We start from the raw sequence: 27,725 nt of genomic DNA, 5'->3' as shown, positions 1-27,725 counted from the left end.
TAACATCCCGGTGCGACGTGTTGGTCCTGATGTTGGAAGGCCATGTCCTGGTCGTAGGAGCCGTAAGGGGGGCACCCCCCGGGGGACAGGGGGCACTGGTGAGATCCCCCACATTCAAAGGGGGCTTCCTCTGGCTCCCCCTCGGCCTCACCACCGACTAGGAACGGCTCGGCCGGTGTAGCCATTGTCTTCTTAGACACAGTAACCGACCACAGGAGCTTGGGGTCTGAGACCGGGGACAACTGGTGGCGGTTGAGATTTGCCATGGTGAACAAGAATGTCGCCTTCTTCATGGAGGAGTCTGCATTAATGAGGTCATCCACGACCTTCGCCTCCGACCCAATGACCGAAGGAACAACAAATTGCTCTACATGGTCCACGCCAGTGTTAGCACAAGCATGCGTACAAAACAGTAAGTTCTAACAAGAAAAAAAAGAAGGGAGGACCAGGGTACTTACTGGGGCCGGCGCAGAAATCTTCACAGACAGAGAGAGGGCCCTCTACGAAGAAAAAGTCTTGCTTCCAAGCCCCTGGATTGGACACCGAGCCCTCTATCAAGGGGAGCTCGTTGTTGGCCTTCTGCAGATAGTAGAAGCCCTGGGACTTGGGGGATCCCATGAGGTTGTACAGGAAGTGCACCTCCTGTGCCGTTGGGGCGCGTTCAGCCCGTTCCTTGAACCAAACAAAAAGAAAACTTAGGGTCAACCAACTGTTGGGTGAGAGCTGAAGAGGGGCCAGGTCGAAATAGTTGAGAACCGCTACGAAAAACGGGTGCAAAGGAATGGTGCCACCCGCCTTCAAAATGTGTTCACTCAAAGCCACAAGACCCTTCCTAGGGCGGTCGGACCGGCATGCCTCCTGAGGAGCATATAAGGCGTATTCCGGGGGAACACGATAGTGCTTCACTATTTCCTTCAATTTGTTCGCAGACACATGCGACACCAGACTGGACGCCAGTAAAGGGGCGTCGTCCTCTTCCTGGATGGATACCTGTCGGCGTGCCCTCGGCATATCTGCAAAATCAAAAGAAAAATGTGAGGAAGAGACAGGACACTTGACCCTCCATTTTTTCTTCCTAGCAAGAGTTTTCCATCGAGGGAGCGATGGCGGAAGCGCTAAGCTAGGAAAAACTGAGACTAGGGGCTGAGGAGAGGCGGTAGCAGCCCCATGACCAACATCAGGCGAGGAAGGGTTGGGAGGTTCTGGCGGAAGGTGTCCTCCATAAACTCTAACTCCCACCGCAATTCAAAAAGGGTCATCCTAAGACGCGCTATATGGTCACTAAGGTCTGGGGGTGAAGGTCCTCCGTCTCCTCTCGACACCGAGTCAATCTCGCTCTCCACTACCCAAATTTTGCGCCTAAGTTCAGTAATGTACTCAAGGTGGCGGATGCGGGCCTGCCTTAAGGAGTCATAGTCTTGGTGAGGATTGCCCTCAGGGGACTCTGAGTCTGAGGACAGGTCAATAAATTCAGCCCCCGGAGGTATGTCAGATGGGCCGTCACTGGCCATGAGACCTTGTCCCGAAATCGAAAAGGGGTTCGCGTACAAATGAGGGGATGGCTACAAAACACAAAGGAATAGGCATAATATCTCTAGATGCAAGCGTCCTAAATGGCCCACTACAGGGTATAAAAAAGAGGGGCATGTGTATGGTCAAACTCACTACAAGCTCAAGCTAAGGTACCCCATCCTGAGTAATGCTAGTTTGGACCCGATAAAAAAAAATGGCAGAGGGAGAGAAAATATACCTCAAGCGGTTGAGAGAACGAAGCTGGGGTCAAAAGGAGGTCGAGGGGCGAAAAGCACCAAAGGGTCAAAAATGCGCGTCTGCAAGAATGGACCCGAAAGATGTGTTAGCCACCAAATATATTTCTCCAAAAAATTAGCCCATATGTAAAAAAAAAAAAATAAAAAAAAAAAGTGATGAAAATGAATTGAGAAAATAAAATCAAAGAAGCTATGGCAAAAATGAGGTTGTGGGGGATTGAACCCCTTACCTCTTGAAAAAGGAAGGGCTCTCCAAACCACTAAGCCAAGGAAGTAAGGTGAAAATATTGGGCCATGCATGGAGGCCTATTTATAAGAATCAAGGTGAATAGTCTACAAGAGCACCTAAAGGTACTCTCCTAGACTGCGGGGCAAGTGTTGAGGCCCAAAATCCCACGCCCTTGAAAGGCTAAAAGCGTATGCTCAGGTCCCATAGACATCCAAAAATATGGCTGAGTTGGGAGTGACCCCGAGCCGCCATTGCCTCTTATGCGGCAGCCCAGATGGCCTCACGCTCCTAAGTGCCGTGCGCACCAGCATCTCGCGAGACCCACGTCTTGCGAGGCCTCCCATCCACGCGCGCCAGCATTTGGGCGAGGCCGCCCAGCGTCTTGCGAGGCCTCCTATCCGCGCGCACCAGCATCTCGCGAGGCCCTCTTCTCCCGAGGCCTCCCATCCGCGCGTGCCAGCATTTGGGCGAGGCCGCTCAGCGTCTCGCGAGGCCTCCCATCCGCGCGCGCCAGCACCTGAGCAAGGCTGCCTAGCATCTCGCGAGGCCGTCCAGCGTCTTGCTTCCGCGAGGTCGGCAGCGTCTCGCGAGGCCGAGGGATGCATCGCTTCGCGGGGTCGTGTCAGCCATGAAGGGCGCCTCGGTAGGCACCATCGGGCGAGGCTGGCGAGGCTAGGGGCATCCCTAGATGTCAATGACGAGACACTCGGGCGAGGGGCCATGCGAGGGGTTGGCTCCCCTAAGGACGCGGCATGTTGACAGCCTCATATAACGAAGCAGAACACCACATTGAAAGCGTGCTTAGTGAGAGCTTCCGAGGAGGCTTGCGCACACCATCACATGGCCACACGAGAGGAGGAGGGCCTCGTGAGCAGCTAGGGAGCCGCGCCTCCAAGGGGATCGCAAGGAAGGCGTCTCGTCATGCATCCTTAGACATCCATCAAGGCCACATGCCTATCGCCTAGGCTCGTGGGTGACCTCGGGGTGCTTCAGGCATCTCGTGCCAAGGACCTGAGATCCTCACCTCACGCCACGACCATTACGCGCACCAAGGGTCCCATTCCTTACACATTGAGACCCCTATGCTTAGAGGCTCCAATACGAGTCGAAGGGAACATACTTGCACGATCTAGTACTGGGTACGGACACCTGTACCAGTGGGAATGTTGGAATAAGAGTGATGGCCCGTACGTCTACGGCCAGGAGTCAGAGTCGACACCACTACCACCTGCGCCACTATGCCTGTCACCACTCATCAAACACGGGTACAGACAAGTAGTGGAGGCATCCTCCTGACACCTGCCCCTGTACTGGATGTATGACCACAACCTCTGAAGCCACTCCCCTGACATAGTACTTATGTACCACTTGGTCTCCTGGGCCACCATGTACCCAGGGCCATTAGAGCCCACTATAAAATGAACTCTAACACCACCTGAAAGAGGGTTGGAAAATTGACTGTAGCAAGTGCTTGAGAGCGAATGAAAGATAGATTTCTCCATTGTTGTTCTGTCATTGTTCTTGAGTTATTACTTAAATTTCTACATCTTTTTTATTGACTATCTTTACTTGATAATTTGTTCCAACTCAACTTAGTTGACGAGTTCTCACCGTCAACAGGAACGAATATACGATCCGTTAGGAAAGATTAGATTCTGTATTGTTGATACATGTTCCCAGCCATCCATGATATTAAATCTCCAAAATAAAAGTCATTAGCCTCATTCTATGAAGAGACCTTAACGAATGAATCAAAAGATTTAATAAACATGGACAGGAGTTCATGAACACTCTGGATTTAGGTTGATCTATAAATGATCATCAGTTATGAAATGAATTACAAATCTTTATTATTAAATGGTTTTTGATAAAGAATTTTATTCATATCGGTCCATGGCATATATAATCATATTATATAAAGCACATTTACCGAGATATCTTACCACATCAATAATCTGAATCTAGATTATTTGTATCAACATGATACTCATCAAATCGTACTTACAACCCCAATTAAAGAGTTCCATAACTTTAATTTGTTGTTGTTGACTAGTTTTATTCATTCATGTGATCTTAATTCTCTCGTACTAATACAAGATCACATCCTCAATAATGAATATGGAATTTTTCTGATATTTACAAAAATTATTCAAACAATAATTTAATAATCTAAATATAACAATAATAGACCATTGTATTTATTTATTCATTGAAATAATAAATATCTTTTACATGCTTTTAGGACATACTCCTAACATATGAGATTAAGATCACATAGATAAACTTTAAAATTTTATGATATTTACTTAATATTATCAACATAATATGGGACATAGTCTATATATATATTAATTCAATTCAATTATTTATTTCATTTAAAATATTTTTCAACTACAATTGCTTTAAATGAACTATTCCCAACAATCTCTCACTTGCTCTAAAGAAAATTAAGGCATCTCTTTCAATGTGTCAATCACATTCTCCTGAACGAATTTGTCTAACAAAGTCTTTGTTAATAGTTTTTGTAAGAAATTGTTTTGAAGTTATCTTCAAGTTCATTACATCAATTATGTAAAATCGTCTTGAATTAAATGATACTTCATTTCATGTGTGTTTATCCAAAAAACAGTTATTGATGACGTGGCAAGAATCTTCGACACATGGCAGAGATGCTGCTCACCTATCGACCAGAGATATTTCCATATGCGAAGTTCAAGTTTTATATATGACCAGCCTGGACGTATACTCCGTATATTTATGTATAAATGTGTACAATTGTAATGATATCCGAGAATATCTCTTCATTATAACCTGAAGATTTGTTTATTAAGGAAAGATATAATTAATTGACTCTTGTAACCCTCCTTGAGCCTATAAATATACAAGAAATAGCTCAAGGGGGGATCTTTTGATCTCTTTCTGAATTGCATTACTATTATCCATCGTTTGTATTGTTTTCTCCTTCTAAGGTCTGTGAAACTCAGGAACCCTAGTTTTTTGATCACACCTTTGAAGCTCAATATTAATAATAGTATCAAGTGGATGTAGGTCATTACCAATCACCGAGGTCGAACCACTATAATTCTGTGTGTTCTTTACTTTCCATTAGATTGTTTTCTCAAGCATCGTACTATTTTCTTATCGTTTATTTGACTCTGTGTCGTTGACCAAAATGAGGGTCAACATTCTGGTGCTTTCATTGAGAGCTTGACAAAGAATCTAATGGCAAAAACTACCAAGAAGACTGGACAGGCTACCACTGTACCATCCCAACCTCCTCCCCCAAATGTGGCTGAAGACGAACCTCATTTGGAGTTTGATGAGGAGGAGTTGGATTCTGAGTCCCTGAAGGCAACACTGGGGATGTTGCAAGATGAGTTGGCCAATCTGAGGGCCAATCAAGAGAATGCTGCCGAGATAATGGCGTCGTAGCAAAGGGAGATAGAGCGCTAGCGCCAGGAGCTAAGCGAGCGACAGGCAGAGATGGACCGTAAACACAGAGGGATGCCACGGTAGCCCTTGAAGCAGCCATCCAGCTGGCTAGGAATCAGGCTGTGCCAGCCTCCCAGCCAGATCAGCCACCAAATGGGCCACCTCAAAGGGGTCCCAATCCTAGCCCTCCTCTCCAGCCACTTCGCCCTCAGAGGCCGGAGCAGCCACCTATGCCTCAAGATGATGTTCCACCTAGGGATTCTGAGCCGCAGCCTCCATCTCAAGCTGGTTGAGGCAATCCCTCGCGCCCGAGGCAGAATAGGGCCAGGCAATAACCCCGCAGCCCTAGACGCCCAGGGGGTGAAGAGCCACATCCCCCACCTAGAGAAGACCGACCAGCAGGTCATAACGCTGGGGGGCAGCCCAAGCAGAATAATGCCTTTAGTTGGCTCGGAGCCAACGAGTAGCGGTGAAGAGACGATGATTTGAGGGATGTACTCAACGACCACCGAGAAAGGCACGATGAGTACATTCCCTCGGCACCAGAGGCCCCAACAATCCCAAAAGCTATTCAGGCTCAAATCGATGCCCTGAACCAGGCTGTGCAGCAGCTGGCCGAGGGGCGAACATCACACATTGAGTACGATCGGAGGAGAGGCACCCCTTTCGTACAGAGGATTGCTGTGGCAGAAACCCCCAGTAAGTTCAAGATGCCAACTTTGCCAAATTTCGACGGGTATGGAGACCCAGTATCTCATGTCAACAAGTTCGAGATACAAATGGACATTCAGAAAGTCTCTGAAGATGCTCGCTGCAGGATCTTCCCAGCGACACTTTCTGATGTCGGCCAGGAGTGGTTCTTTAAGTTCCCTCCTGCGAGCATAGTATCCTGGGAGGTGTTCGTAAAGGAGTTTTATGGAAAGTTCTATGGAGGTCGTGTGCACCCCACCGAGGCGAACCAACTGGTCGAGATACGCTAGAAAGAGGGGGAGCCCTTAAAGGAATACGTTTAGCGCTTCATGCGAGCTGCATTGGAGCCAAGACTGTGGGCGATGAAGGAAAAATGATGGCCCTAACTGCTGGGGTTAGGCGCCATTCTCCCCTCTGGAGTAACCTCAGAAAGCATTGGGTTAAAAGTACCCAGGAGTTTTTAGATCGAGCTGATTGGTACATCAAGCTCGAGGACGTGATTGCCAATGAAGGGAAATCGCCAGCAAAAAACAAGGGGCCCAAGGAAGAACCTGCCAAAGCCGCCAACGGGTCGAAGCCCAATGGCAACATCAAAGGCAACGGGAATGGAAATGGTAAAATGGTGGAAAGCGGGCTAGCAAAGAACCCTCGACCTCCTAGAGTAAGCGCCCCAAAGGTAATCAGTATGAACCGAGATTCACCAATTACACTGCCCTTGTTGAAAGCCGAGCCGAGGTCTACCAGGCGACTAGCTCAAGCGTGCCCTACAAACGACCCGCACCCATAAGAAAATATATCTCCAAGAGAGATTCAACAAAGTTCTGTCATTTTCATAACGACTACGGGATGACACTAATGAGTGTAACCAGCTGAAGGATGAAATTGAGTTCCTAATAAGACAGGGACATTTAAGAAGATATGTACGAGCTGCGGGAGGCTCTCAGCGAGAGGCTCAAGGTGGCAACGAGTCGGTGCCTACACACCAACGCTCACCACCTTTACAGCCAGCTCCTGTGGCAGGAACCCTACTCACCATCTGTGGAGACCCACATCTTGCAGGAGATAGTGGGAAAGCGAGGGAACGATATGCTTGAACCCTGCGCCATGACCCGGACACCGAGATGATGAGTGTTGAGGATCGAGCACCAAAAAAGGCTCGAATATAGGAGGAACTGATCACCTTCTCTGACGACGACGCCCAGCATGTGCGATTCCCACACTCTGATCCGCTGGTCATGGACATACAAATCGCAAACATGATGGTGAAAAGGGTGTTGGTCGATACAGGAAGTTCGGTCAACATCCTGTACAAGTCTTCGCTGGAAAGGATGAAGTTGTTCGTGAAAGACCTGAAGCCGTGCAACCAAACCATTTATGGTTTTTCCGGAGAAGGGCTCGCCCCAGTAGGGACGATTAGACTCCTAGTCACAGCAGGTACTGCACCTGGTAACAGGACATTACCCACTACTTTTATAGTAGTTGATTGTCCTTCAGCGTACAACGCTGTGATAGGGAGACCAATTCTGGTTGACCTACGAGCCGTCACTTCTATATGGCACCTCGCTATGAAATTCCCAACGGACGCAGGGGTAGGATGCGTGTTGGGAAACCAGAGGGAAGTGAGGGAGTGTTACAATGCCTCAATCACCAAGGTAAAGAAGTGTGTATCGAGAGATGCCACCGGGAAGGAGTTGCAAAAGGCAACTGATGTTCAGGCCCGCTCAGGTGATAATCTCACCAAATAGGGCGTTGCCCAAAGTGAGGATAGGGACTTAGATCCTCGCTTTGGGGATTTTGAAGAAGAAGTGGGGCTCATCGAGGACCTTGAAGAGGTCCAACTCGATGAGGAAAATCTGACCAGAGTTGTGAAAGTCAGTAAAAACTTAGAGACAACAACGAAACAAGCACTGTGGAGTTCTTAAGGAGGAACTAGGATGTCTTCGCCTGGTCGCATAAAGACATGGTCGGGATAGATTCTGCAGTCATCAGCCATGTCCTAAACATCGACAAAATCTTTCCACCAGTGCAACAAAAAAGAAGGCTGCTGGACAAAGATAGATCAAAGGCCTTGAAAGAGGAAGTCGAGAAGCTGAAGGAGAATGGGTTCATCAGGGTGGTATTTTATCCATCGTGGGTCTCTAATCCCGTACTAGTGCCCAAGATGAATGGAAAGTGGCGTACGTGCGTGGATTTTACAGACCTAAATAAAGCTTGCCCCAAAGACTGTTTCCCACTCCCGAGGATCGACTAGCTAGTGGATGCCACTACAGGGCATGAGATCCTCTCATTCATGGATGCATACTCTGGGTATAATCAAATCAGTATGCATCCCCTGATGAGGTTCACACTAGCTTTCGAACTGATATAGGGCTCTACTGTTACAAGGTGATGCCCTTCGGTTTGAAAAACAGTGGTACGACTTACCAGAGACTCGTCAACCACATGTTCAAGGAGCTGATCGGCACAAACATGGAGGTTTACGTTGACGACATGCTGGTCAAGTCGAAGAAAGTAGAAGGGCATGTAAGGGATTTGCAGGAATGATTGAACGTCCTGGATAAATATAAGATGAAGTTAAATCCCCTTAAATTCTCCTTCAGAGTAGGATCAGGGAAGTTCTTGGGATTTATAGTTAACTCGAGAGGAATTAAAGCTAATCCCGAGAAAATAAAAGCCCTGATCGAGATGAAGTTGCCAGTAAAGATTAAGGATGTCCAAAGCCTGACTGGGAGGATTGCTGCTCTCAGTAGATTCATTTTGAAATTGACAGACAAGTGTGTCCCGTTTTTCAATCTACTAAGAGGTAATAAGAAATTTGAATGGACAGATGAGTGCGAACAAATCTTTCAAGCACTAAAAATGCATATGGCGCAACCACCCATCCTGTCAAAGCCGGTCGATAAAGAGACTTTGTTCATCTACCTGGAAATCATGGATTACGCTGCTAGTGCTGTTCTAGTAAGAGAAGAAGAAGGTGTGCAAAAGGCTGATCGGAGCAGAGTTGAGGTATCCCCCCATCGAAAGGGTAGCCTATTGTTTAGTTTTGGCCTCAAGGAAGCTGCGGCCTTACTTCCAAGCTCATCCAATTATGGTATTGACCGACTAGCCTCTTCGGCAAGTCTTGCAAAAGCCAGAGGCTGCAGGAAGATTACTAAAGTGGGCAGTCGAGCTCGGGCAGTTTAACATAGCTTACTTGCCGCGAGCAGCGATAAAAGGACAAGCCTTGGCTGACTTCATTGCCAAATTCACAGAGCTCGCGGGTGGCGAGCAAACTGAAGAACCCAGCGAGCCTGAATGTCAAATCCAAGCACCCTCGTGGAAATTGTTCACAGATGGTTCATCTAATGAATCCCACGCAGGAGCAGGAGTGATATTGATAACGCCAGAAGGGCATCAATTTCACTGTGCAATCAGATTTGACTTCACCGCTTCTAACAATGAAGCCGAATATGAAGCACTACTCGTTGGATTGCGGTTAGCCAATGATATGAACATAAAAGTGCTTGACATCTATAGCGATTCGCAGCTGGTGGTGAATCAAGTCTTGGGAGAGTACCAGGCGCGAGGTTTGAAGATGGTCCCTTATCTGAACAAAGCAAAGGATCTGTTAGCCCAGTTCGACAGATATAGTCTCCAGCAAGTACCTCACGATCAGAATTCCAATGCGAACGCTTTGGAAAAGTTGGCAAGTGCGAAGGATGCTGATACTCTGAACATAGTTCCAACCAAACGATTATTAGTACCAAGCATCCAAGTAGCAGAAACCACTCTGGTAATCCAGATGGCGGATATGTGGATGGCACCATATGTAGAGTATTTGTCAAGCGGTGTACTACTAGTGGACAAAAACAAAGCCAGGACCCTTCAGCGATAGGCTGCTAGGTATATCCTGGTTGATGGAATCCTGTATCGAAGGGGATACTCACTGCCACTTCTTAGATGTATTACCAGGGAGAAAGCCAAAGAGTTGATGAAAGAAGTGCACGAAGGCTTTTGTGGGGACCACGCTAGGGGGAAAAGTCTGTCAAAAAAGATCCTAATGCAAGGCTACTTCTGGCCAACCATGAATGAAGACTCAATGGAGTTCGTGCGGAGGTGTGACAAGTGTTAGAGATTTTCCAAAATCCCACGAGTAGCTCCCAATGAGTTAAAGCAAATGTAGAGTCCATGTCCCTTCGCAGTTTGGGGAATAGATCTAATCGGATCTTTGCCTACAGGAAAAGGTGGTGTAAAGTATGCAGTGGTTGTTGTCGACTACTTCACCAAATGGGCCGAGGCTGAGCCACTCGCAACCATAACGACCAAGAAAGTGCTTGACTTTGTAGTCAAGAACATCATTTGCCGTTATGGATTACCAAGGAAGATAGTCTCGGATAACGGTACCTAGTTTGACAGTGATCTATTCACGGACTTCTGCAAACGGCATGATATTATCAAAAGCTTTTCTTCAGTCGCTCATCCCCAAGCGAATGGGAAAGTCGAAGCAGTTAACAAAACGCTGAAGGATACCCTGAAGAAAAGACTTGAAGAAGCTAAGGGAGCATGGCCAGAGCAGTTGCCTGAAGTTCTTTGGTCATACAGAACTTCCCACCGAACAGCAACAGGTCATACCCCATTTTCCTTGGCATACGGGTATGAAGCTATGTTGCCTGTTGAGTTAGATCCACCCTCGCACCGCAGATTAACATATGACCAAGACTCTAGCAGCCAGCTATTGATGGAATCCCTGGACTCAATTGATGAGAAGCGTGAACAAGCTTAGCTCCGAGTAGCTGCGTACCAGCAAAAGGTCACTCGGTATTTCAACTCTAAAGTGTGAGAAAGAAAATTCAGTGTTGGAGACCTTGTACTCCAAAGAGTTTTTCTAAACACCCCAGACCAAGCTGCTGGAATACTCGGGCCTAATTGGGAAGGGCCATACCAGATTGATGAGGTCCTTCACCCAGGCACTTATAAACTTGCATGCTTAAACGGAGATCTCGTTCCTCACTATTGGAATGGAGAACACCTGCGCAAGTACTGCCATTAAACAATTCTTCTTAAAGAATTGGCTTGTATTAATTTTACTTTTTACAAGTTTTGAAAAAGGGTTGGTCATTTTATGTGACTGATCGCTTATCAATGTAAGATCTTATTGATCACTCGTACAGACATGTTTAGTCCATTTATTACGAGAAATAAAAGCGACTGTGCGCAGCAAGTCATTCACTACAAGAAAAAACAGTATTAATAACACTTAAAAAGTGCTATCTGGGACTATTGATAGCACTTCTGAAAATGCTAACGTAGCCCATGTTATTAAAAGTCCAGTCTTTTCTATAACATTTTTTGAATGTTATGTTCGGTGTTATCTTAAACTATTCAATAACAAATTTTTAGGTGCTATAATATTCAAATAATAACATTTAGATAGAGTTTTTGATTATAAATTTGAAGTTTAATCTTGTATTTTTTTCATAACACTTTTCAACTGTTACATTTGATTATTTTGATAACATTTTTAGTTTGTTATATTATATAAACCATAACGATTTTTTACGCTTATAATATGCTTTTAAATCATAACATATAGTAATAAAATTTTAAATTTTATTTTGATAAGTATACTTATATGGTTTTTTTTTAATTAAAAGATTTTCATTATTGTATTTTGATAAAAATATTCAAAATTAATCATAAAATGTAATTCTCAATAGATTGATAAACCATAAGTATTACATTAAACAATAACTAATTCAAACCATGAATGTGTCTACTTCATGAGATCTTAGTTCTAACTTAAGTTTGAAAGCATAACATAATAAAGTTTTATAATCTTGAACAATTTTTACTTCAAAAATGAAAAATAGAAACATTACAAGATACACAAAAATAAACCATGCGTGAAACTTGCTCCATCCTTCAATTCATCATCATTTGTGCACTTGTCTTTGTTGCGAGTCCATTTGTTTAGCTACAACAAAATTTAAATAAGTAATGCTTCAACTTAAAGTTATAGTAAACTAAAAGAGTACATAAAAAACGTTAATTACCTAATTATAACTTTATCAGCTGGCCATGCAATTATACTACCTATAGCATCTTCTATAGTAGACATAATTGTTGAAGGCCTCCACAGAAATGCATCATTCTTTCTCACAAGATCTATCCCCACTTTCATAGCATTAGGCCCAAGAGGAACATGGTGAACCTCATCCTTTGGGTCACTTGAGATAAAATAACCTTCTGCAATAATTTCTCCAGATCCAATCCAATCTAATATTTTGCATTTTGAGCCAAATGTGTGGTTCTTGACACTCTAACAATATATCAATATAACAAATTCAGCAGCAGTAAATGATTTTATATTGAATATTATATGTTTTAGATTTTATCATTTTCATATAATTAGTATCATAATTACCTGAGTGGAATGAACATGAGAATTTGATTGAACATTGACATTTGATTGCTCCTCGCTCTGAGAAGATGTATTCTATTTACAAGGAAGATAGAAAGACATGAATTCAACATCAAAATTAAAAAAAATACAAAAGTAAAGACTAACCAAAAAATTAAACATGAATCTTAGTTATTATTGCAATTCAGCCACATGAAAATATAGTTTCAGCATCAAAATACTTACTTGATTTTTCATTAAAGAAATAATGAGTTGCTCCATGTGTTGCATTTTGTCGTTCAAATTTTTGCATTGACCTTCTATCTTTATCAAATGGTCATCTCTTTCTGACACAATTTGCAACTTTGACCGAGTAACTCCTCTTCCGAAAGCTCTCAAGTATGAATTTTTTTCAGGACCAAGGACTTTTGTGAGGATGTCTTCATTAACACTTGTAGTTGAAGACGTAGCAGGATCTTTCTTATATTCTTCAACCAAATCCTTCAAAAATAAATAGTATCAATAAATGTATTCAAACAAATGAGTAAGTTAAAACTAAAGTCACATGATTTTGAAAGGGCAAGGTGTATACAAAAGCTTCAGCCACTTCTGAATTTACTGGTTCGCCATTTTTCTTCTTATGTGCTTTGGTCCAAACATCAACTCTAGAAGGTGGTGTATTGGTTTCACTATGGTTCATCTATCAAAATAAGAAAATAAATTAAAAAAATATCTAAACCAAATTCTATAATAAAACAACTGTAAATATGTTTGGCTTTACCAACTCATCAATCAATCTTGCATAACCTTTGCGACTACAAGTGTGGGGTAGTTGCTTTGTCCGTATTTTTTTGAATTTCTCGCTTGTAGCCTAAGAATATAAAGTTATTAGAGACATTAAACTATAAATTTTAATCATAAATATATTTGGTTATAAGATGTTAAGAATAAAATACCTTAAACTCAGCACTATTTTTTTCCTTAACAAAACTTTTCCACTCATTCATAGATTTAATATTATCAGGCTTTAGTTTCAATCTTGCTTCTTCATTTGGTGCATTTGTTATTTTAGTAACTAGCCTTGATTTCGAAGCTCTCCAAAGATCTGCCATACTTTTGAATATATAGGTCTTTTGCCAATCTTTGTCAACCTTATATCTTGCCTAGTAAAATTAATAATAGGTTAGTATTAATGTAAATGAATTTCAACAAATTTCATGTTCAATGCATAAAACCTGAGTATATATACCTGAATAGATTTCCATAAGACCTCTTTCATTCCTAGAGGAATCTTCCTCCAATCTTTTATTGTTACTGGTACAATTTCTCTAACAAGTGCACCCAAAAATGAAGACAAAGATATTGATGTTGCACCTATTGGTTGTCCCTTTGAGTTGAACTTAACTTCCAAACGACCATCACTGTCTATTGCAATAGACTTCATTTTACTAGGGCCTCTAGTTCTCTTTTGGGTAATAGGTGCAACAACTTCTTCAGGTAGTTCTTGTTCGTCAGGCAAATTTTCAACAATTGTTTCATTTGGGTTTTCTGGGATTTGTAGGCGTTGTGATTTTGTTGTGGCTGTTGGTGAGATGGCATGGTCATTTGAAGGACTAATTTCTACTTCAACCACTCTTTTAATAGATCCCCTAGTGGCTGTCTTTGAAGCTAAGAATGGAGAAATTAGGTCATTAGTAGGTGGTCTCACTATTTTTTCAAGAGAGTCTATTGGTTGTTCAACCTCAAATAGATTTTTAAGAGATCTCCTTGTCACAGGGGAGATGGGTACTTCTTCTTCATCAGAAGAGTCATTTCTTACAATCATTCTACGTGTATTTTTCTTTGGAGACACATCCTTAGTAGATCTCTCTTCAATAACCTTATCCATTTCCAAATTTAGTCTAAAGCTCTTCCTCTTTTCATTGAGGAGTTTAACTAATTTTCCTGTAGGTATGTGTTTTGGCCTCTTTCCTTTCGTAGATGGAGGTGACATATCTTGTACTTGGCAAACTCTTTGACTAGTTTCTGATGGACCGTTTCTATAATTAGTAAGATTTTTGATGAGTTGCAAAAATCATATATAACAACATATTATCAATTATCACAAAAAAAAACATATAATAAAAGTCAGAAAGAAAGAAATAAATAGTCATTCTTGGCATCAAAGACATGTTTTCAAGAGTTCTTCGCTAAAAATACACAAATAAGAGACAACAAATTAATGAGCTAAAGTATAAACTGAAATTTCCATTGATTACAACTTTGAATGTCAAGTGCAACATCTTCTACAATTTATAAAAAACACAACAATAATCAAACTAATATACCCTCACAATCATCTCTAACATATTGTTCATCTTCCACTACATTATACAACCTAGATTCAGTAACTTCAGACATTACAAGCATGAATTCTTGCTCATCATAATTTTCCATGTCATAAAAACCTCTAGGGGGTGCCCTAATCACCACATACCAATTGGAAGAATCATGTTCTCTTGAGTAGAAGACTTGTTTAGCTTGTGAGGCTAAAATAAAAGGGTCTCTACCAACAGACCATTGACTTTGGTGTAGATTAACTAAAGTAAGACTATCCTCCACCCTAACACCGTTAGGGACATTTGCCCAATCACATTTGAAAATTGGAATCTGAACTATATAGTAATCTAACAAGATTATCTCCCTTATAACCCCATAGTATGAAACTAAATTAGGAACTTGAGATACATCTTTGGCACTAGATCTACACATAGTCGTAGCTTCAATTGAGACACCACTATTCTGTGTGGACTTCTCAATGTCATGTACATGGAATCTTTGACCATTGATAATATATCCAGTGTAAGAAGCAGCATGTTTTCTGGGTCCATATGCTAGCCATTTCAACAAATCAGTTTCATCACAAGTTGAGGAATGCATAGGAACCTATACAAATAATAGTATGACATTGTTAATTTTCTTAATGATATTTAAAACAACTGATATGAACCAGTTAGTTTGCATTAATTTACCTTTTCCTTCATCCATGTTGAAAAAGTTTGTATATGTTTCTTCCAAAGTAATCCACTATTTCTCTCATATATTTTGTTTGTTTTTTTCAACTCCTCTAAGTGAATCCTAATTTATAGGACCAATGAGTTAGTATTACTACATTTTTAATAAAAAAAAAAATAATTTATGATATCAGACACTTACTCTAGAAAAGGCTCCACAACAGATGTATTTAACAGAATGTATCGATGTGCAATTTCTAACAACTCATCTGTCAATATAATTTCTTTCCTCCTAGAAATTGGACGACCTTCAAGTATCACATCATTTGACCACTCTTCATTTCGACCTTCTTTTGTGTTTAGTTCAATTGAATGGTCAGTGAATTCATTACAAAAGCTCACACACTCATCTGCAAGATAACACTCTGCAATACAACCTTCAGGCCTTGCTCGATTTCTGACATAATCTTTCAATATCTTCATGCGTCTATTAATCACACAATTGCTCATCATTAATAGAATGTTCACATAAACTAATAACAATAAACAAAACAATTAAGTCTTAGTGATTCACCTCTCAAATGGATACATCCATCGAAATTGGACTGGTCCACATAGTCGTGCTTCTCGTCCGATATGAACCACTAAGTGAATCATAACATCAAAAAATGATGGTGGAAAGAATCTCTCTAGTAAGCATAAAGTTTCAATAACATCATTTTCTAATGTCATTATGCTTTCTCTATCAAGAACACGTTGACATATTCGATTAAAGAACGTGCATAATCTTATTATAGCATCTCTTGGACCCAATGGCATCAATCCTTTTATAGCCACCGGTAGTAATTGTTGCATCAAAATGTGGCAATCGTGTGACTTAAGGCCCATGAGCTTGCATTGTTCCATTGAAACACAATTTCGAATATTTGAACTATATCCATCAGGTACTTTCAATGAGAACAACCTTTTACAAAATAATTCTTTCTCAAGCTTTGATAGTGTGTGTAAAGCTGCAGGAAGATAGGTTCTAGTCCCCTTCTCTTGTGGGTGTAATGCACTCCTAATACCCATATGTTGCAAATCCAAGCGAGCTTTTAGTCCATCTTTACTTTTTCCAGCAACATCTAGCAATGTATTACAGATGCTTTCACAAACATTTTTCTCTATGTGCATCACATCCAAATTGTGACGAACATACAATTCCTAAAAAAATTGCAAAAGAAATAACTAATGAAATTCCTCCAAAAACAATAATTTACACAAAATTTTTTTAGAGTAGTAAGAATGTGCTAACCTTCCAATAAGGTAACTGAAAAAATATGGATCGTTTTTTCCACATTTCTTTTGAATCATTTTGTTTCCTTTTCTTTGAAGTGGATTTTCCCCAAACATTCACAAAATCTTTAAGGTGTTCAGCAATTGTAGTCCCATTCATGATTCTTGGGGGATTTCCATGCTCAACTTTTCCATCAAACCAACTTCTTTTACTCCGAAATGGATGGTCTTCTTTAAGAAATTTCCGATGACCTCGATATGAAAACTTCCCACTATGTTTTAGCCACTCTGAATGAGTACCATAACCACATAGGGGACAACTAAAACATCCCTTATTTTTACAACCAGCAAGGTTCCCGTATGCTGGATTCTTGGGGGATTTCCATGCTCAACTTTTCCATCAAACCAACTTCTTTTACTCCGAAATGGATGGTCTTCTTTAAGAAATTTCCGATGACCTCGATATGAAAACTTCCCACTATGTTTTAGCCACTCTGAATGAGTACCATAACCACATAGGGGACAACTAAAACATCCCTTATTTTTACAACCAGCAAGGTTCCCGTATGCTGGAAAATCTTGGATTGTCCACATCAAAATAGCCCGCAACTTGAAATTTGTGTTGTCCAATGCATCATGAGCATCAACACCCTCATTCCATAATAATTTCAAGTCCTCTATGAGGGGTTCTAAGTATATATCAATATCATTCCCAGGCTGTTTAGGTCCTGGAATTAACATTGATAATAAAATATTCTCATGTTTCATGCACAACCATGGGGGTAAGTTGTACATGACCAACAAAACAGGCCAAACACTATACTTAGAACTTAAATTACTAAATGGGTTAAATCCATCTGTGGAAAGGCCAAGTCTAATATTTCTCTCTTCATTTGAAAATGATGGCCATTTATCATTGACTAGCTCCCATGCTGCTGAATCCACTGGGTGACGCATTTTTCCATCGCAACTTTTATTGTTGTGATGCCATCTTAATTCCTTTGAAATTCTTTTAGACATGAACATCCGTTTCAACCTAGGGATTATAGGAAAGTACCTCAAAACTTTTGCTGGGACACCATGTCGAACCTTTTTAGTCAGCTTATCTGACATCCAACGTGAGGTTCCACATGTTGGACATTCTTGCAAGTTTTCTTTATCTTTTCTAAACAAACAGCAATCATTAACACACGCATGAATCTTTTCATATCCTAAATCAAATAATCGAAGAAATTTTCGAACCTTATACATAGACTTGGGGATCATATTATCTAAAGGAAACATATCATTCAAAAGTCTTAACAATTCATCAAAACTTTTGTCAGACCATCCATTGGTAGTTTTAACCTTATACAATGCAACAATTGACGATAACTTAGTATATTTAGTGCATTGTGGATATAATGGAGTGTCTGCATCTTCTATTTTTTCCATAAAAGTGTCATCATGACCTTCTAGATGACTTTCAAAATCACAACCATCAATATTTGTAGCCCTAAACAAGTTGTAAGAATCAAATGTTTCCATTGTCTCTACATCATCATCTCTTGATAATTCTTCCCCATGATGAAACCAGATTTTGTATGTTGGATCAATCCCATAAATGACTAAGTGTTCATACAAAATGTTAATACATTGGTGACTTAAGTTTCGACAAACTTTGCATGGACACAATAACTTTTCTGGATAACCAGCTAGCTTTTCTGACATTTCTACAAAATTCTTAGCGCCTTCTCTATACTCATCCGAGGCTCTACAATTCAAAGACAAGTTCATATTTATAATATATTAGTAACAAATACAGTAAGTTACTAATTTTACTAAGCTAGCACTAATTAAATCCCTAATTCTTATTACCTATTGAAGCGTAGCCAATTTTTATCCAACATGATCACCAATTTAGTTGTCCTGTTCTAACCAACAAAAAGCAAAATTTTGATAAGTCTATGTAATGGTAAATACAAAATTGTATCAACCAAAATATACTATATGATTTGATTTTTAAAATTACTTGATTTTGAGTTCAGAAATGAATTTAAGCTGTTTATTTAGTCTTATTGCTAAACTTGAGATAATTCTGGCATTTCCAATCCTCATCTCAAAGAAATATTATATATATTTACATATATATATATATAAAGAGTATTGTCAGTTCAAGAATTTGATATCTATTTCAATATGGTAGTTTGAGGGAGCTTCTGATGAGGGAAATAAAGGAGTTAGTATATGGGTTTTGGTTCATCGATCTATGGATAGGAAAGAAAAATGAAGGAACTTTTCTAATTTATTATTCATATAAACCCATTATTTAGTTCTGAATTTTATAACCATAAGTAATTAAAAGTACTAAAAAGCCTCAGTTTCCTTCTTTTTGTCTATTCTTTTTTCTATCCTACTTATTTTTTATTTATGGTTAAAAGTGATAAAATTTATGATGGTAAGGAGTTAGTATATGTTTGTCCAATTCGGGTCATGGTTCTGTCAACTGCACATTCACCCCTTGCAAGTGATTATTTTGTCTCAACTGAACCCACATCATCTGATATATATCAGTATATCTACCATTTCCTACATCTGAGATGGAGGAAATGGTGTTTAAGCTGAGTTGTGTTCTGTTTACATATTATGAATTTCAGTGTTACCTTATCTAAATAATGCATGAAGGTTTAAAGCAAGTTGTGCTAGTAATCATAACTGTAAACTTTTATCAACTTTCTTTCACTTGTTAGATTTACATGTATGCATGTATGTGTGTATGAATTTGAATTAAATTTACAAGTACACTCACTATGGCTTCATCATACATGTTTCATTTGTGTCAAAAAAACTTATCAAACGCCTAAAAATATATATAAAGCTTTTTTTTTTTAATGAAATTTTCCTGGGAGAATGAAAGTCAAGATATACCAAGACTGATATGAATCTTGAATTTTGTCGAGGAAAGAAAACAGGTATAAAAAATGAAGAAAATATTTTCATATGTATTTCGTAAAATAAGAAACAGATAAAATGAATAGCAAAATTATTTTTTTGTTTTCTCAGAAAGAATTTTGAAGGAATGTTTTCAAAAACAAAAAGATAAAGAAAAGAAAGAAAGGTTTGGGTCTGATAGGAATATTCAAAGCCTCCTTATCATAAATTATAATGCATGATAAGTATAATTTTAGATTAGAAAAAAAAAATGTTCATACCCCTCTCCATTTACATTTTTAAGGAAAAAGGATAGAGAGGGGAGATGAGGAAAAAAAAAAGAGAATAGAAATATTTTTAGTTGAACTTTAAAAAAAAAAAATGTAATACGCTTTTAATTGAAGGGAATATATTCATTTAATTGTAAGTTTGATAAATATCATATATTGTATTAGGATTAATAATTAAGAATTAGAGTGAGTATTGTGAACTCAGGTGTTGGTGGCTGATGGTTTATGTATTTGGAATAAACAAAATAGTGATGATTTGTTGTAGTTTAGAATATTTGATGAGAATTAGTAGTGACTAAAGTATGATGTGGTAGGATATTATGTGTGAGTGTAGTTTATGTTGTTGAGTAGAAAAGTGATAAAGTATGATGTGGTATCGATTCGATGAAATTTAATCCTCATCTGAGTTGATACAACTAAATAGATACATATTTTATCTGTACTAGTATTCTATTCTAATTCTATAATAGTTCTTTCTTATTTATCTCTACAAACTCCATTAGCAGCCTTCTGAAATAGGTGATGACTTTAATTATGCCAGCTTTGTGAGGGAGAAAAGATCTAAAAGATAAATGGAAGCTAGTTAAGTTATACTTGTACACACACACACAACACATATCTTTAGTTGTTTTAAGCAGTTATGGATTATGGTTTTAGTTCACCTTAAGATTTTTCAAGTTCACTTTGTATTTAGTTGATTGATGACTAAATTTCTATTGTTTCGATTTTCCCCACATGGGTTTCGATTCTACTTTCAAATTTCTATGGTTTTTGAAGTTTATTAGATATACATCAAATAACTAACAGAAAATCAGAAAACATTCCAGCCATATTTATTAACCAACCATCAATCATTATCAATTCAAAATATTCAATCAACACACAAGTTTTCTTCCTTATCTCGCCGCAGCACACAAATTTCTCAGAACCTACTTCACTAATACACACAAGTTCTCAACCTTCCGTTATCACCGCAGCACACAATAATAATAATCTCAGAACCTACTTCACTATGGATGAATATCTAAGATATTCAAACTCCTCTAACATTTGCAAAGTATTTTAACAAAAATAAAAGAAAACATACCTCTTGCAAACTGCTGCAAATAAAGTTCCCTCCAATTCTGAATTTCTGAAAGAGTTAAAGAAATTTAGAAACTTGCGTAGAGAACCCAATAAATCAAAAAGTCATGTCACAATTATGTTCAACCATGTAAGTCGTAACTTTGCATGCTAACATATATGCACAAACTGTGAATGTGAGGAGCTTATATAAATTAAAAATATTCCATAAGCAAAATATATAAACTTAAATCATATGATTAGCTGAGTTTGATTTATTATATAATAAAACTAAAATTTTAATAGAGTTTTGGGTTATTAAGAAAGACACATGTGGAATAATTAGAGTAAACATATCTTTCTAGTGTTGTTAGAAAGCTGGCTTATAAAGTTAGTTATGGTAATTATATCCTACACATTGTATAAATGTTCCAGCTGTCTTATAAAGCTAGTTGGGTATTGTGAGGAAGAAAAAAAACTCAAGAGAAGAAGAGTGAAAACAGAGAAAAAAAGCTGAGAAAAAACCTCCAATTGTTTTCAAACAGTTCTTTTTTTTTTGGCAACTAATTCAAATAAGGCTAAGGCCCATATATATATAAATATAAATAAGCTTCATCTCATTAAAAAACTGTGAGACAAAGAAGCATATCATGTGTTTGTAAGCTAGTGTTCCTTATTCCATTTTTTTTTTCTTTATGCAAAGTATGAATTAACTTAACTGCCAATCAAATTTGTAACATGTTTCTTTCTTTCTTTCTACTTCTTCTTCTTTTTTCCTTTCTTCCTTGTAGCTTTCTGATTTCAATCAATCAGGAGAAGATATTTTTTGCAATTGTAGGGTACTAAAAGAAGATGTAAAACTTCAAATATACGAGGCAAGTTTTTTCTTCCTACGTTATATATATATTTTTTTGATCGAAAAAGGAAATATATTGCACCAAAACACTGATTACATCAACAAGTTCAGAAACAGAGCAGCATACAACACCAGCTCACAACTTCCTAACAAACTCAGCAAGAGCTCTATTCTTGTCCAGAATCTTTTGACTCAAACTACCAAGAAATCTAGCTTTCAAACTCATTTTAATCATACTATCTAAACTATGAGCAAAAAAACAGGAATTTCTATTACACCAAATACCATAGACAGCAGCTGCCAAGGAGGCTACAGCAATGCGATGCATAAGATTTTTGGGCTTCCCATCTAACCACTTCTTATATTTTGTTAGTGAGCATATACAGATTTCTGGTTTTTATGGGGTTAGACTTATTGAGACTAACAGTGACCATATTTTTGTTTTAGATTAAACGTGCTTATGTGCGGCACATGCTCAGGGACATATCTTGCCTTGAAAAAGATTTGGACATGAGGCTGGATCTATGCACCAGAAGACCTGTTACTACACTTACTGTAAGTTCTCTCTATTCAAGTGCTGATGTACCTATATATCCATGCACCTACTATTATAGAATTCAAAAGTTTGAGATCTTTCTCTCTGATGAAGGTACCATTATTGTTAAATATCATTTGTATTTACCAAATGACCCCACCAGAAAAGGCTAAAACTTGATGTTTAGAACATGAGAAATATCTGGTAATTATGTCATGAAGTTGATTTCTAAGAATACATTCTATGTGCTTTTACAGGATGATGAACTGCAAGGCATTAAGGAATTGATTGATTCAGCTATTTTAGATAGAGAAGTTAAGGGTGGACTGAGATGGCCCTTGGGGAACATAATTTCTGGAGATAAAATTCGTGTGACTGCAGTCTGGCATGTAATAAGTAAAAAATACAAAAATCCATCACTAAAGCTGAAAATAAAAAATGTTGATCGGTATAAATTTTTATCATCAACTGAGGAACCTAGAAGGGAGGTTGTTATAATGCTAAAAGGAGTAGCTTCAGAATTAATGGTATATATCTCTTTTGTGGTTAACATAAATAGTTTGAATCCTGTTGAACATTGAATATAGTTTCTGTTTTCTTCTTTTTGGTTATAACTTTTTCATTTCTTAAGATCTGTGACCTGTTTCTTTTTTCTTCTTTTCTAATGTTCAGAAACAAAGGGCTGATATGAATCTCATTAGTGAGATGTTGAAAGATGACTTGAAGGCTATATGGAACAACTTTCTTTGAAAACATGTAGATGGCTTGCCATTATTCTATCACTTTTATAACAAATACATATATAGATACATATGAGAACAAAAGACTTTCATTTATTAAAGAAACAAGCAATCCATAGCATCTAAACAAGAAATATACATAAATATGCACCTACCAAAAAAAAAATCTGGTTTATTTTAATGGAACATTAGCAGCAATAGCTAGTTTGAATGAGAACCTTTTTCATAGCACAAATCCTATAATTTGTAGATACCTGGAGGTTTCAGAATGCCCTTTTTATTAAAGAACTACATAAAAAGAGATCAATTACCAAAAATATAGTTACCAAAAATTACATGAACCTGTCAAGGGACAACAAAAAGCTTCTCCTTATGAATAATACAGGTACCTATTTATTAAAAGCTAAACTAGAAAGGTTGTTAGCCAAAAACATAGAAGGATATATGGAAAGAAGTGTTACTATCATCTTCCACCACTTCAAAGTCTCAAAAAAGTCAAAGCACACATTCTAAAACATTGCCTCATTTCTCATTTCAAACTAGAAACCCCCACTTTTTCTTGTTTTTTTCAATAACTTGTCTAATGTGATATTTATTTTACACATAAGATTATCAATGCAATTTTCAAACATGCTCAATTATTTTCTGTTATAAATATATATCTTATATAAAGCGTATGAAGGAGACAAAACAGGGACCATCTAAAACATCATCATAATAGTTGCATATACCTCCTTGGAACTGATTTCAGTTCATCAAGAGAAGAAGAGTGAAAACAGAGAGCCTGAATGGCATCTTGGTACACCAGAAAGTGGCCAAAATGGTAGGAGATGCAAAGCTCTTAGAAGGGAAAAAGGTTGAGGAGATTGCTAACCTTTAGTCAACAGCAAGATTAGGCACAGTTTAGTCAATATTGATTTAAACTTTTATGGTTCACGTTTGAATTCATTTTCTAATACATTTGAAGCTATTCTGATGGTGGTTGAGTTATATTACTTCAGTTCCAAATGTAAACATATCAAATGCAACAATATCTATATGCAACTTTTAGTTCCAAATGAGAATAGCAGCAAAAGGTTTAGCTCTGGAGGAACTAACCAGCAAATGAGAGAAGTCAAGCTCCTTGTGTGTCACTGAAAACTCAATATCGAAAGGTGCAATCTGGGGATGGGCAAAATTTTTTTTTGAAGAATGAGATAAGGTGATTAGTGGAACATCCACCACAAAAACAGGGTAAACATGGATCACCTGAAATAATGAGTTTTACTCTCACTTTAGAAATGGAAAGCTTCGTGAGGCAGAGACTTCGGTGAGGGCGGAGAGACTTCGGTGACTTCGGTGAGGGCGGAGAGACTTCGTGAGGGCGGAGGCAGAGATGAGTTGAGGGCGGTGAGTCTTCGTGAGGGCGGAGAGGGCGGAGAGGTCTTCGTGAGTGAGAGAAAGGCTGAGAGAAAGGCTGAGAGAGGGCTTCATGAGTTAGAGAAAGGCTTGAGAAAGAGAAAGGGAATTTTGGCATAAACTCATTTTGCCGCCTGGAAATTTAGTCATATGGCGCCAAAAATGTTAATGCCCACTATTCATCAGCCGTGTTAATTTTAATCCCCCATTAATAATAGCATTTTTAAAAATATGCTATACTTTAATGTAATATATACTCAATATTGTTGTAGTGATTTCTTGCCAACTATTGTATTTATTACAAGTATTTGCTCATTACGTGTGTTGTTTTGCTGTATTATAATGCTAATCATATTGCTCCGAGTAGTAATGTTCGAGCAGGTTCTGGTCAAGGCAAGTGACCAAGGACCTAAAGCTCCTCGGTCACTTGGGGGGCATATAAGGTACAAGTAAGCAAAGCATATCGTTAAGAAGTATGTAAACACATGAGCAAAATAAGTGAAAGCATGCTAGGGCACTTAGAGTATTTTTCAAAATTTTGTTATTTTGTTAAATCAAACCAAAGTGCTATGCTAAGTTCTGTCATGCGAACAGATGTTATAATAATATGCAAATATATTATAATGTCAAAATGTATCCTTTTACACCGCGAGCAGTCGCTGCTCAGATGTAATTGTTCAAATAAACGTAAAAGCTGCCCATGCAGCAACAAAAAATATATTGTCTTTACATCACAACCTGTAGGTCATGTAGTTAAAAAGACAAAATATAAATAGAAAAAGCTTAAGCAGCTGGAGTATCTTGAGGAGCCGGAGGACCTTGAGGAGGGCCTTGATCGACGACATCTGCAGCCTCATTATCTGCCCCATCCATTCCAGTGGCTAGTGAGATCTCAGGGGAAGTAGGAATCCTCGCCCTTTCTTCCTCTGCCAGTCAAGCGAAACAACGAACAAGCTCGGCAGTTCTGGCATTCTCAGGAAGGTAATTGAAGTCGACACCCTGGTTGTGCTTCCAAAAATCATAGAAGCATCGAAGAGTGGCATTCTTATACCTTTCCAAGTTGCTGGCATTGGCTTTCTCGAGCTCCTCGATCTGGCCCTTCAGGGTAGTATTCTCATGTCTACTCGCAACCAGTTCCCCCTCGAGCTGTTGGGCCGCACGGAAATTGAAGCGGTTAGACTCCTTGTACTGGTCCCTCTGACCAATGGCCTTGTCCAGAGACTTTTGCTTCTCCTTCAAATCCTCAACCAGATTATTCTTCTCCTTGAGCACCACTACAAGCTGGTCGACATAGTTTGCTTCAACAGCTTTAAGTTCATCAGCGTGCCTTTGCTCCAAAGATTTGGCCTCCTCGGAAACAGCACCTGAGCGGAGGTGGCCAGCGGTAAGGGTCAGCATTGCCTGCGGTCAGAGCAGAAGTTAGGCTAACTGTAAAGCATAGAAGAGTTGTCTCCGCAGGAAAAGATGACTTACACTGGTAATCTCGTTTAGGGCACGGTTTAAGATCAAGTCGACGTCCATCACTTTGGTCACGGCCATCGCCTCTCGGCAGTGGTCGTGCTTTACAATCTTTGTGACCCTGTCCTTGAACCCTTTGAAGACGCGACCAGTTACGTCGCCCCCAGTCGAAGCAGGACCGACCTGCTGAGTCTGGTCGGTTGGGGCAGCTGGAGGTGGAGTTTATCCAGCTGGAGCAGAGGGGGTTTGCTGTTCGTGAGGAGGGGCTGGAGTTGCATTGGCAGCCTCGGGAGTGCTATAAATGTTGAACACATTCACGGAGTCCATGTCTGAAAAAGAAGCAAAATGTCGAACAGTGAGATAGCGTAAATGACCAAGTATATAACATCAGAAAAAGAAATAAAGAAAGATTGCAAAGTCAAATACCCGAGATATTATTACTGGTCGCTATCCTATAGACTCTACTAGTCGTATACTTACTCTCTGACATGAAGAAGTCTGCACCTAAATTTGGAGCATATTTAAAATTGTCATCCCCGTCGAATAGATGACAGGGAATTGGCAAGCTATCTAAAAGCAAAATAAATGTACCATTCTCGTCTGAAGACTCGTCCGAGTGTTCTACAGGCTCGATAGCCTTCTTTTTCCCCTTCCCAAGGGGGATAGAGGGCCTCTCTGCTGGAGGTGTGCCAGCAGGTTCCCTGATCGTGACCCCGGTTGGTCTCCTTCGTGGAGGCAATGCTGGTGGTTGCTACTCGGGTTCCCCCTCGGCTGTGGTACTCCTGCAGTTGACTCCCTCATGTCCTGATGAGGGGCCAAGAGGCCAACCAGCCTAAGATTTGCCTCTATTACCAGATGTTTGACGCTTTTTTCTACGTCAGTCATGCTGGCCAAGAGGGCAGACCTTAACTCCATATCTGGAGTTGGGTCTGGTCGTAGCCATGGCCTGGAAAGCATTAAAAGTTTAAGAGATGGTGCAGGAGAACACTAAATAAATATCAAGAGCCCGTGGTACGAAAGTTTTACCTCCTTGAGCGAAGGCCAGGTTGTCAGCGATCATGTCAGTTGTGAGGAAGTACTCCTGGTAGTACCTCCCCACATTTGATATATGGGTGGTGTCAGTCAGGAAGGTGCGCCCGGTTTCCTGATGACAGAAGAGAAAAAACCCCGTGCCCTCTTGGTTGGGGTTAGACTTGAGGTCGAACAAGTAGTTGACCTCATGAGGTGTTGGCACGGGCCATTTCTTGTGGCTGTACAGGATATAGAGTGCAGTGAGCATCCTATATCTGTTTGGGGTTATTTGAAAAGGGGCAACTCCAAAATAGTTGGCCACCCCTTGGAAAAATGAGTGCAGAGGCAAGGTAGCCTCTGCCTCGATGTGAAACCTCGACCAAGCGCTGAAGGCGCCTTCGGGTAGGTTCACCCTTTGGTCTTGGTTAGGTCGGATTAAGGTCACCCCCGTGAGACCGTACTTCCTGATATAATTGGTGATCATCCTGATTGTCACTCTGCTCTCAGGAACTAAATGCCACTCCACATCTGGCTGAATGGCATGTCGAGGTCGAGCGTGTCTTTGGATGTTGGGGTCAGGAGCATTTTCCTCTCGACCACTGGTCGAGGGAGTTTCAGCCCGAGGAGCAGGCTGATGTGAAGGAGTAGGGGTTTTCTTTTTCTGGGCTTTGGTTTTGGCACGAGCCATATTTTGAGCC

General features: G+C 39.7%; 1 protein-coding gene across 1 annotated transcript; it reads left to right on the top strand.

The window, feature by feature from the left end:
* Positions 1–22,336: 22,336 nt before the first annotated feature.
* LOC133812893 (uncharacterized) lies at positions 22,337–23,188 on the top strand. Its single transcript, XM_062246732.1, has 3 exons — positions 22,337–22,440; positions 22,678–22,947; positions 23,093–23,188. The coding sequence occupies exons 1-3, from the start codon at positions 22,357–22,359 to the stop codon at positions 23,168–23,170; spliced, it is 432 nt and encodes a 143-aa protein (XP_062102716.1). The 5' UTR covers positions 22,337–22,356; the 3' UTR covers positions 23,171–23,188.
* The last annotated feature ends 4,537 nt before the right edge of the window (positions 23,189–27,725 follow it).

Source organism: Humulus lupulus, chromosome 1 (assembly GCF_963169125.1).
Source record: "Humulus lupulus chromosome 1, drHumLupu1.1, whole genome shotgun sequence".
Classification (NCBI taxonomy): Eukaryota; Viridiplantae; Streptophyta; class Magnoliopsida; order Rosales; family Cannabaceae; genus Humulus; species Humulus lupulus.
This window is presented reverse-complemented; position numbering and strand designations above follow the sequence as displayed.

Excerpts from the sequence above, each read along its gene's own strand:
- LOC133812893 (XM_062246732.1), top strand. The coding sequence starts at position 22,357 with ATGCTCAGGGACATATCTTGCCTTGAAAAAGATTTGGACATGAGGCTG. Across the intron at positions 22,441-22,677 it reads GACCTGTTACTACACTTACT|GATGATGAACTGCAAGGCAT; the intron begins GTAAGTTCTCTC and ends GTGCTTTTACAG. Across the intron at positions 22,948-23,092 it reads GAGTAGCTTCAGAATTAATG|AAACAAAGGGCTGATATGAA; the intron begins GTATATATCTCT and ends TCTAATGTTCAG.